General features: G+C 24.4%; 1 protein-coding gene across 1 annotated transcript in view; it reads left to right on the forward strand.

The window, feature by feature from the left end:
• Positions 1–1278: 1278 nt before the first annotated feature.
• Positions 1279–12738, forward strand: part of LOC145830060 (uncharacterized) — a 43049-nt gene continuing 31589 nt past the window's right edge. The window contains exons 1-6 of the mRNA XM_082937949.1: positions 1279–1306; positions 1977–2075; positions 6468–6547; positions 8514–8569; positions 10846–11004; positions 12190–12453. Coding sequence (XP_082794075.1) covers positions 1981–2075; positions 6468–6547; positions 8514–8569; positions 10846–11004; positions 12190–12453 — 654 coding nt within the window. The 5' untranslated portion in view covers positions 1279–1306; positions 1977–1980. The remainder of the gene's footprint in view (positions 1307–1976; positions 2076–6467; positions 6548–8513; positions 8570–10845; positions 11005–12189; positions 12454–12738) is intronic.

Raw genomic sequence — 12738 nt, forward strand, 5'->3', positions numbered from 1 at the left:
ATCTTTTATATTCAAAGTTTATTTATTGTGACTTTTTAAACATCTAGGTGCTTTTTTAAACTAACTATACATTAGTGAGAGACAAGCATGAAAAAGCACTTTCGTGTTAAAATATCGTATACAAAAGTAACACAACCACTCAGTTTTTGATATAGCAGCATGATGTTTGATCGTTATACTTGTAAAAAATAAATTGATTAATTTTATTTTTATATTTAACGAACTTTAAACTGTCATACTGAGTGTTTACTATTTTGTTATTGAAATTTGAAAACTTATTAGATTTATTACCATTTTAGGTTTAATAGGTATTCAAGTTTAAAGAAAGTTTTTTGTTAAGTTTTTCATAGCAATATAAATTAATTTACGTTCTATAATTACTAGGGACATAGCTAGAACAAGTCTGCAGAGTTTCATTACTTTAAATTAGTATTTTTGATATATATGTATAAGTGTTTTTTTAACATTAGTTAAATTAAATTTATAATATAGAAAAACACTATTTTAAGAATATTTTAGGACTGCAGATTCTTTCAAGCTACATCCCTGGTGCGTACTATTAAGTACATAGTTACTATGCAAAAAAAAAAAAATTGCAACATAACTTTATTTCCGATAGTTGTATAAATAAACTTTAAGTTAATAGATTAAAAAAAAGTTCAACAACATAAGAAAGACAATGTACTAAACTCGTAATACTTTCATAACTTTAAATTACTAAAGATGCGAACAAAAGTAACAAGAACTTAAAGTTGTTGAAATCTTCTAAAAGCTACACTTTAACAATTTTGTATAGAAATGTTTTGAACTTTTAGCTGGTTGTGTTGAAAATTTCTTAAAATTTATATATCTTTATAGTGTATACAAAGAACTAATTTAACAACATAGTCTCAAAACAAAAAAATAAAGTCTCTCTACAAAAACCATCATAACCCTTTGATAAAACTTGTTTGTAAAATAAGTGTTAGTAGTAATGTAAAAACTATAGTTGTTTAAAGATAATAAATAAAAGTATACTAAAAGAGAGGTAATTTTTCTAAAAACTACATAACCAAATTTCTTACAATAAAAACTTTTACAGTTGCATTTAGATAAATTTTTATTCAGAAAAAGTGGAAAATCACTCTTGACAGCTGAGCAAAGCTGAGAAATGCTAAATGATTTCACTCTGGCGTTCCAACAAACATACTTTTGTCTAATTGACACTCTGTGCTGAGAGGTAAAAGTCACTTTTCTCATTAAAGACACGTGCTTTATTTTGTTTGAAATTTTGGACGCAAAAGTTGTGGTTAAGCTTTCTACCGACGTATGCATTTATTTCATAAGTTTTTAAGAGCTATATAAAAAATCATTAGTTGAACTCTTAAATAAATTTTAAAGTATGGATATTAAAACCTATATAAATACTAAATCCTCGGTAAGATAGTTCTTAATACTTTGTTACTTTTGAAAATAGTTCTTTGATTTATAGCAAAAAAAAACAGTTGTAAACTTGCTTTGATTGCTTGAATTGATATTTAACATTAACAAATTTAAAGTTGTACTAATTAAATTTTCATAATATAAAATGACTTTATAAAAACAAATAGAAGTAAAATGAATCCCATTTAAGACAGTTTAACTTAAAAAAAAACTAAATTATTGTTTTGTATTATAAAACTAGAATATTTAAGAAATATAAACAAAATTTGTTTACTTTCAAGCAAATTGAAATGCTGATAATAGTACAAAACTAAGCATGAAGTTTTTATGACTTTGGTTTACATTAATTTACATGAGTTAACTAATTTATTCGAAAAAATCTTTAACTTTAAATTAAAAACTTTTTATTTTTGATTAATTCAATTTAAAAATCTGCCAAATACTTTACATGTTTAAGTCTTTACAAGGTTCTTACAAAACCGAAAATGCATAAAGTCTTTTCAGTGTTAGAAAAAAAAAACTTAACATATATATACAAATTTAGCTTTTTTCAGAAATATGTTCCAACCTGTTGGGTGTTTGAAATCGCCAAAAGGTGCAGTTTTCAGCAGTAGGACCCCCCAAGACGCAAACTCTCAATGTGGAACACCTAAGTTAGTTTAAGTAACTCTGTTTTTTAGTAACGTTACGTACATTAGATTTTATAAATAGTTTTTACATCTTTGCTATACTATTTGCTCTCCTCAACATGTTTATGTGCTAAATAACTTAAATACAAAGTAATGTTTTTATTTTCTTAAACTTTTCGTCTTTAATATAGAAAATAACTTATATAATGTTCAAAGCTGATACATTGTTCAAGTTAAGCCTGAAAAGTACTTTAATCGAAATAAAATACATCAATTTAAAAGTTAATATGAATAAAGGTAGAAAAATAACTTGGTTTTGAACATTTTTATAGCATACTATAAATATAATTTACGATTAATAATTAAAGGAAACTATGGTACACACGTAGCATCAAAAAAACATAATTTGATGAAAAAAAAATACTGTTAATGTTTTTAGTTGAAAAACATTGGTAAAAAACAGCAAAACAGAATAGCAGTAAAAAAACAAAAAAATTTAAATAAGTAAACAATTTGTGTTAGTTAAAACAATTTTCTTGTTCATGTTTTCAATTTCCGCTTTGCTTAAGCTAAACAAACAATTTAAGATTATTAGTTTTAATTTTATTGCTAAAAATTAGTTACATTCAAAGCGGATATAAACAATTTTTTTTGACGACTGACTAAAACAAAGAGATAATTCAGCACAGACTCAAATATTTTGTGCACCAGACTAAGATTTAATTAGGTTAAGCAGAGCTACTTTATCTGTACATAATCATTTGCGAGCCTACTAATATCAAAGCTAATTAATCTTGTAAACGAAAACAAAGTAATAAATTACTGTTAATTTTTGTTTGTACAAATTTACAAAAAAAAAAACGATGTGAAAATAGGTCTTTTTTTCTAGTATATTTGTTTAAATGTGTTTTATATTATCTTTAAATAGCTTTAGATATAGCAGCTACAAATAAAAAAGTAGTAACTTTACATTAATACTAGTAAGACAACGTAAATAGACACTTTGTGATGAATTAATTGATTTATTTCCTATATCAAAAAAATTACTTTGATTTCTGAAGTTTTACACACTTTCATGATTATTTTACAAACATACTATCGGAAATGAACTTTACACGTCACTGAACACTTTGACAACAACTTGACTTCAGGTAATGCAAACTCCGTGCTTGATTTAATGTGTGACGTCACAATCGACACAACAGCTCTCACTAAGAGACACTGATCTCATAAAAGTGCAGCATCATTTTACGTGTAGGTGTTAGTTTGTTGGCATCAGACTAAAGAATCGAAATCGGGGTGGCCCTGTGTTAAACCTGTTTAATTTATAAATGCAGCGATGCTGACACCTTGAGTGTCTGGCTGCCAAACCAGAAGTCAGACTTGTCAGAGTATTAACGCTGCAGTACTGCCGTATCAAAACAATTTACAAAACATCAGTGGCATTTTACACTTGAGAAAGTTTTATTGACAAATTGATTTGGTGTGTTTACAGTAGCTTTGACTATTTTTAAAAAGTAAAGAACACCTAAAACTAATTGTAAGCAGTGAGTTGTAAAAGCTGAAGGCTTTGTAAGCAATAACAAGCTAGACTTGTTTTTAACGGTAAAAATGTTTACAAAAATTAAAAATGTTTTTTAATTCTTTTAAATTTAACCGTACACTTACTATTTCGATGTTGTTTAACTTATATGTCTTTCTTGAAAAAAAAAAAAACAAATTCCTGAAAGTTATAAGAAACTTAGGCAACTAAAAAATTTAACTACAGTTTTTAAAAACATTATAATTTTGCCAGCAAAACATTGTTTATAAAATATTTATACATCTTCTACAGTTGTTTTAGATTACAGAATTTTTTTTTTAACGTTAATATTATGAATTAGTTTTTGTTTTTTATTTAAAATGTTTAAAATTTTATAATGCTCTACTTGTTTTTAAAAAGCGACTTTATTAAATTATAAAGAATGATCCTAACAAAAGATTTGTAAGAAGCTAAATTTAGATATTTTTTCTAAAACTAAGCTTATCTAATTTATCAAAAATATTCAAAAGTTCACTAACACGTTTGTACAGCTACAAAGATGATTAAAAACTAGGCTCAGTCTAAAAATTATTTCAAAAGAAGGGTTTCCATTTATCAATAAGACGTGAAGTTTTTTATTACTACGTTTTTATCTTTATCTGACCCGCGTAAACTTTGCTGCTAATGAATTTATTTCGCATTAACAGTGTTCGATAATATATCTTTTCTTTCAGTAGATTTGTTTACATAAAAACACGGTCAAGTAATTTTAAAAACCTGTAGAATTTAACTAGATAACGATTTCTCATGGAAATATTACTAACTTATAAGAATTAAAAAAAAAATTTAAGTCACAACTAATTTATCAAATAAAAGGTTGTTCAGTCTTAAAAAAAAGTTAAAGTTTAGATATTTTACCAAAAATAATAAGTATAAAACTAAGTTATAAAACTAAACATTACTTAAACAATAGAAGTAGTTAAAAAAAGTAAGCTTCACTTAGTATTGGGTTAGATAAAATGTTTATAAACTTTAAAAATATTTTATTTTTCTAAACAATTTTACTGTAATTTTAATTATTTTAGTTTTTTAGAAGTAATTTAATGATGTATCTGTTTACAAATTTCATACTCACTTTTCCATAATGTAGCAAAACTAATGGTAAATATTACTACCTTTAAAGACATTATCCGTTCGTAAATGAACCAATAGTAAAATAATGCTTTATAAATATTATCGACTGAATATTTTATGATAAAAAAACATTTCGTATTTATAATAATTAAATAATATTTTATTGTTCTAAAAAAAAAAAAAATTACTTTTTTTTTTTTTTGAAATAAAGAAGAGAAAAAGTCTTATAAGTAAACACTAAAAATAAAATAAGTTAATTTTTCACAGTTGGCAAAACATAATAAAACTTGCAATGTTGTTATATATTTTATGAAAATTTTTGAAAAAAAATCTTTCTTATTATTTTAGATTTTATCATATCAGTATCTAAGAAAATGTTATCTAAAAAAAAAGTCTATATAAAACAATGAAGACATTGTTGTTTTTATTAACTTTAACACACTTTTTACTTTTATCTTAATTAAATTTAACAAAATGATTTTGTTCATTTTTACTTTATTTTTTTAGTTTTATGTAAAAGGTTATTAGTAGTAGTTTTTTACTAAAAAATAGTTTTATTGTACCAAAATACAACAAAGTATAATACGAAAAATAATAAGTTTAGTATTATTATGAAATACATTAAAATACTATGCTAATACAATACTTGCAATATAAATAACACAATGTTAAACTGCTATTAAAGAGGTTTTATAGAGTAGTTTTTGACAACTATAATTTAGTCATAATCTTTTGTGCATATTTTTAATCGGTATTCAACTTTTGTATCATATCTAGATTTAAGTAAAAAAATTCGAAGTCTAAAAACTAGGAATAAAAGTATTTTAAAGCAGTTACTTTATTTAATTAAAAAAAAACATTTTTCTTTAAAATTTTCCTTAAAACTCCATCAATTTATTTTAAGGAACAAAAAATGTATCAATACAAATCACTTGTCTTAAAATACCACCTCAATTGTTGCTAGTTTATACATTTAAATTATTAAAAAAAAAGTTTTAACAGGTTTTAAAACTTGTTCCAAAGTAGACTGCAAAACTAAAAACTTTTGCGCTGAAAACAAAAAAATGAGGTATATAAGTGTAAACATTGACCAAAAATACTTTTGGTTTTCAATTCGGTTTTAGTGTTTATGCTGTACCATGTTTGTTTATGCTGCTGTTTATACCCTTCACAATTTCGATTTTGCACTAAGCTAGCACTTTTAATTGAATAAATGAGCCGTAAAAGTTTGAAAAGCGTCATTAAAAAAATTTGCAGCAACATATTCTGATTAGTTTTTTCTAGTTGTACTCTTATTGAATTATGTTCTTTTAATTAATAAATAGGTTCTATCGGTTGTTTGTGGAAATTGAAAAGTGATTTTAAAAGCTTTTTGACAACATATTTGATTAAAATTAATAAAAAAGTCTATTATACTATCTTATTCGAAATGTTTTGAACTATGAATATTTGTTCCAATTTATACTTTATATAATCTAACTATACTTAAATGGTTAGTTTTTCAGAATTAAAACTTTAAAGGTAAATACTAGCTTCATTTTGAATCAATGAAAAAAATTACGTAAATCTAGTTAAATTAAATTTCTTTGTTTTATTAAATTAGTAACTAAAAATAATATTAATAAATATGATTATTAAAATTTTTTTATAATGCTATTTAGAAAAAAAAAAAATATATATATAGATTTATTTAAAAAGCCTAGTAATTTGAAACATGTATAAAAATCATTTTTCTTTTAAATTAAAATCATCTGGTACAGGTTTTCAAGAATACTGGTATGGTCAGCTTTGTTCATTTTTCTTATTTTGGTTATGCTCGTGGTAGAAGGTTTCTCAAATGGTATGTTCTATTATTTTGTTAATAACTGCTTTATGTTTTATTTCATATGCGTAACTTTAGACGCAAAAATGTCATAACAAGATATGCAAGGTTACAGTACAAAAGACAAAAATAACGTTGAATAATTAAAGCCCGTAAAACTCAGTTCACAGTCAAAAATATTGCGCACTGAGAAAACGAAAAACATAATCAGCTTTAGCCGGGTTGGGTCCCTTGAAAGGGTAGCAGAGCGATATTTAAAATGAGATGGGAACTTGACTTGACCAAAACAGGTTTTTAAGGAGTAATCAAATTATTATTAAAAGTTATTTTCAGAGAAAAATTTAAAGCACACCTATTGAATAACCTGAACAAATTTGTAAACAATTTTGACTAACATTTAATGTTTATATTGAAAGCTAAGAAACCTACTTCTTTATAACCAGTTATAAATTATCTTCAATTTAAAGAAAAAAAAATCAGCTGCTGATTATCTGATTAACTAAAAAGGTTTTCGTTCGAAAGAATGTGAGTACTGATACACCAAAAAAAATTAAAATTTTGTTTGTTTTTACATAATTATTGATCAACACATTTTTGAACTTTTTGCTTACCGGAAACAAATTATCCTAGTAGCAGCAAAGATCAACATCTTTGACAGCTTCTTAGGCTTACTAGCAGCGAAACAAGACACTCAAACAGTCTAATTTTATCGCATTATACCGCGTTATTGCCGTTAGTTAAACTCGGTGTTATCTCATTAAAAAGTTATTTTGACTTAGTAGTTTCATTGTTATTGTAGAGTGTGTGCAGTTATAAATAAAGTACGTAAGACTGTTGCCAGAAGCATATTAAATATTTACTTATCCCATTAAAAATATTAGAGCTTTAAATAACTTAATGTCAAATTTTGACTAATTCCGAATATTTTCTATCAATCACTATTAAGCATTTCCGCTTAGCACGAACATGTACATACAAAACAAATTAGTTTAATATGAATAAGTAACTCATTTAATACATTTCTCGATGTTATTGTAGATTAAACTTATCAAATCTAGTTTCAAAATTAGTATTAGTTAGTTGAACTCGGATTAAGTGTATATCAACAAAAAGTTTTTAACAGTATACTTTAGCGTTTTTAGTTGAACTTTACTATAAAAGCTTAATTATTCGAACAAATTTTTAGAATATACTTAGATTGATAAACTAGGAAAGTAAGTATTTATATTTAAATTATGAATAAAAAGAAACCTTATAAACAATATCATAACTTACCACTTACCTGGTGTACAGTTAAGTTATAGATTTTTAGTTTAAAGGAAGAGTTTTAAGAAGTTTCTACATTTACAATAGTTAAGGCTTGCTTTTAAAAGTTCAAGAACTAATAAAAACTTTTTTATTTACTTTTTTTAAAAAATGATAGCTAGCCAAATTTTGACTTTTAAGAGTAAGTTTTAACAAATGAACAAGACTATGACTAGTTTTTACGCTAACTGTAGGTATTAAAAATGTTTTTTTTAGCTAGGAATACCATTTGAACATTACAATAGTTTCTCTCAGTTTTGAAATATTTTAATTCATAATGCCAGTTAGATTAATTCACTTAAAAATATAAATATCCACTTTTGGCTGCTTTTATACAAAACTGTATATTTGGTTTAGTAAAACTAAAAAAGTTGTATTAAAGATTTATTTTTTTAGATAGTTGTTTTATATAGTTACGAAAAATTAGTTTAACATTAAAGTAATTTACAAACTTTTTACTTTTAAATTAATATCAAATTGCCTTTATTTGAAAAGAAGCAAAACTTAGTAGAATAAACATAAAAATATCTAAAATTAAAACCTAGTCTTATTTATAATTTTTATTTATTTCTGAAATTAAAATATATTCTAAGCGTTTTATATACGACAACAAATACTTGTATAAAATTACTTTGACGCAAACATGTTTATAGTTGAAAATCATCAACAATTTTTTTAGACTTGAAGACAAACACTATCTCTGCTAAAAGCTTATCTTACAACTTTAAAAACAAAGTGAGTTTTTCGACTTCTAGAGTTTTTACCAAAAAGTTTATTAAATCAAATTAAAAGAAAAAAGATCAAGTATTATTTTACATTTATGTATATGTTTTCATAATAACGTAACTCTCTACCAACCAATAACGATCAATTTAGTAAATCCTAAAAAAATATGTGTGTTAACTTTGGATGTATACATTAAAATTTTTATGATAATGGTTTTTGTAAAATTGTACAACAACTTATCCTAAAACATATTATGGTTAAGATACATACAGTACATACATAATAGATAATTAGTTATATGAAATCCTTACAAAAAATAATACAATTTACCTTAAATAATTAAACGTTAAAAACTTTTGAATTTTTCATATTAAAATGCTCAATTGTGATTGAACAATAACTAGTGTTTAATTGCTTTTATGATACGTATTAAGTATCTTTGACTCTTTTAATAATTAATCTAACCCGAAAATAACTAAAATAATGTTTCTGGCTAGTTTTAGAAACAAATAAGAAACTTAATTTTTGAAGAAGCAATAACTTAAAAAACTGCCAATGTAAGGCACATTCGAACTGTCAAAATTACGTGTTTCTTAAGTTTACTCTTTCAGCAGCATATAGCCGTGTAAATATATCTACTTTTATTATTCTTTGTAAGTAAGATAGAACACCTGTTGCTAAGTTTATAAACACATGTTGTTGTTATAAGTTATCCACATGTTATATTGTTGTTTGAAATAGCAGAAACTTATGAGAGTTTATAAAGCTCATGACTGCAAAGTAATTATTATAATTTTGCTAACTTAAAGAGGTTTTCGTCAAACAGTACTAATTTAAACTTTAATGATTTTTTAATATAACATATTTTTCTTTTTCAGGGTGTTTTTTTTAAATATATATTTAATTACAATTAAAAACAGTTTAATTTTGTTTTTTAAATTTAAACCTTAACGTTTTAAAATGGTACAGTAAAGCACACATGACTTTTATTTAAAGAATTTTAAAATAATAAAAACTAAGCATTTAAACATGATAAATGCACTAAGGAAAAGATACGTAAAATACGTTAATAAAAACTTTAATATACTTTATACCAGGGGCGTAGCGTGGGGAGGGACACTGGCGCATGCGTGCCACCCAAAAAAATAAAAATGTAAAAAAAAAGAATGTAATATCTTTATCCTTTATAGTTTATTTTTTCTGCTTAATTTGCCTTTTTTCAACTATGTTTATCTAGTATTCAAAAAGTTAAACGAAATTTTGAATACCAATTAGTGACAAGTTAGGAAAGTAAATGTTATTACTCAATATACTGATTCGGTGCGTAATTGCAAATGCGCACCGATGTTGATGAAAAACTTCATAAGGAAAAAATTTATAAGTTCATTAACTTCATAAGAATTTAGACTCAAAAAGTACGCAATTAATATAGCGCACCGCTGTAGTATAACCTTATGGCAGATTATTTTTCTACAAAAAGTTTACAAAAATACGTCACGCTTAAAGAAAAATTAAACAATTTTACAATTTTTTTTATGCTACATTGTTAAGACTACTGCTAGTTTTCTGAACTTTATTTTTGTAAACATACAAGATAAGCGTGTCGGCCTATGAGAAAGAAACTTTGTTTGTGATTTTTATTTTAAACAAATACAATTAAATGAATTAAATCTAAAAAGTATACTTTTTAATATTTTACAAAGTTGTAATAAACTGTAATAACAGTTATAAAGTTGGTCTATTTTAACTTCTGTGTAATTTTGTTAAAATTATGTGCAATGAGGTGTTGTTATCACTGTTGTATTGTATATTAAAAAGAATGATATTTTTTCGGAAAAAAAAACAGATACTTTCGTTTTATTGAATATATCAATTTTTAAAGATATTAAGTTTACTATAAGTAATAAAAACAATTTTTATTTAGTAAGTTTACATTTTTGCAAGTATAAGTAATTCTAATGAAATTTATACTTTTATTTAATTGTTTAATTTTGTAATATATAAATGTCTTTTAAAACAGTTAACGAACTTATTTTACTTAATAAATTTATTTCAATTAAATTATTTATAAAAAGTTTTTTTATAGCTAATTACAAAAGTTTTAATTTAGAGGATTTTTTGAGAAAAAAATTTGCGCACCCCCTGACCAAAATACCACGCTACGCCACTGCTTTATACTAAACTTTATAAATAAACCTAACAAATTATTGTTTTTTAGTTTTGTTACTTAACAATGCATAAAAATAGATAAAAAGTTTATTAAATTGTGGGTTATATTTTTCAAGAAACAAGACAACATTCATAAATTTGAAGAAAATTTAACCAGCAAAAGGATACGACTTGTAGTTAAAATAATATACTCAATTAAAAATCTTAAAAAAGGTTCTGACAAGGTGGTTGCGATCTTTGGAGACCATAAAATTCAAAAGATGTTTTCTTTAGAGGTATATAAATTTTATGCTAACTTAAGTCTTTAGTGAGTAAAAAGAATAAGTAATTACCTACTCATGATTTACTTTTTTAGTTTGAACTGCTTTATGTTTTATTTAAAATGATATAAAAACTTAATACGTTTTAAAAAGTGTTTTAGCAATATTATTTTTAATAATTTATTGTTATTATGCAAGTAAAACCTTCGAAGCTACATATTTTAATAAATGCTTAAAAATTATTATTTTGGATAACATTGTTTACTTAAGGAGTAACAGCTAATTGACAGATGCTTAAAACGTAACAGTATCTACTATTAGTATTGACCTGCAAAAATAAAATAGTTTTTTATGCAGTTAACTTATCTTAGAATATCAGCTGCATTTAATTATTAATGTTTATTTGATTTTATTGAAAGCTAAATAAAATTATTTAGACAGATTGAAAAAAAATCTATTCTAAGTATGCTTAGTCTTACCTTTATATAAAAGAAAGATTATATATAACAACGAACTATTTGATATGTAGAAGTTTACTTAACTATTTTACTTTAATTGGTGACCTTTGTTTTTATTTTTATAATTTTAATGTCTTCATGCAAAAAAAAAAAAACACTTTGTTATAAACGTAAATAAATTGAAAAAGCTTAAGAGTTTAAGACTACATCTCGTATCAAATTTATCTTCAATGTAGAGTTGCATTATAAATAAAACTTTATTAGCGAATGATGTCAAACATTATTAAAATTTAGTAACTGTTTTAATTAGAAGCAATTAGGCTAACATCATTTTTCCTCTTTTTACCCGTGTTAAGCATTGCCAAGGCTCTAAGGCGAAATTAGTTGGTTTATCTACACTCTCAATATAGAATGTTTAATATTTAAACTCATCTTAAAGCTGTTTCTATGTTTGTATATACATTACAGTTTCCTAGTGTTTTATGACAAATAAATTACATACATTAGTTTTGTGTTTAATCTATTAGTCATATTTTATTTTCAACAACACAAACTTTATATTTGTATTAGACTAACAGTAACACGATAAAAGTCACTAAAAAATATTTTAATTTACTTACTGTAAGTTTGAACGATTAAAACTTTATAGTAGTTTTAAAAAAGTCATTTTTGGTTATTAAGAAAGTAATTAAACCTGAATTAAAAAACCCTTCATCTCACAACTCAGCATCTATATTTTTAGATTTCCAAAAACTATATTGGAATATCTCATAGAAATAAGCGTAAACGTACACTAACTATAAACAATGATGACGTCACAAATAAAAGCGCTAGTGATAAAATAGTCAAACTAGAGGCGATGATTAACCGTAGACGGATGGAAGTGCGGGTCAATTGCGGTGACCAAGTTCAAATTATTAGTTTGGGCAAGTTTCATATGAAAAAGCTACTTCAACGGGTGACATCATACAGATTATTACGTAATAATCGAGAAAGCAGTGAAAAGGTGAGACATATTGCTTATATTGTTGTCTACGAAGCTTATATTTACAACTTTTAATACTTCAACTATGTTTAGACTCATTTTGACGGGTTATAAATAATTGAATTTTTTCAATTCGTTTTGTAAGCTAAACTCTTTCATAATAATGGTTTCAGTAAAAGTTTTTTTTCACCCAACTATTTAGATAATCTTATAACGATCATTTTTTTCATGTTTTAAGTACTAATTACTTTATAGTTTTTAAATATCATGAAGACGATTATTTAGAAAGTAAATTAATTACAAATG

Source organism: Thalia democratica, chromosome 2, assembly GCF_965202585.1.
Source record: "Thalia democratica chromosome 2, ktThaDemo2.hap1.1, whole genome shotgun sequence".
NCBI classification, from domain to species: Eukaryota; Metazoa; Chordata; class Thaliacea; order Salpida; family Salpidae; genus Thalia; species Thalia democratica.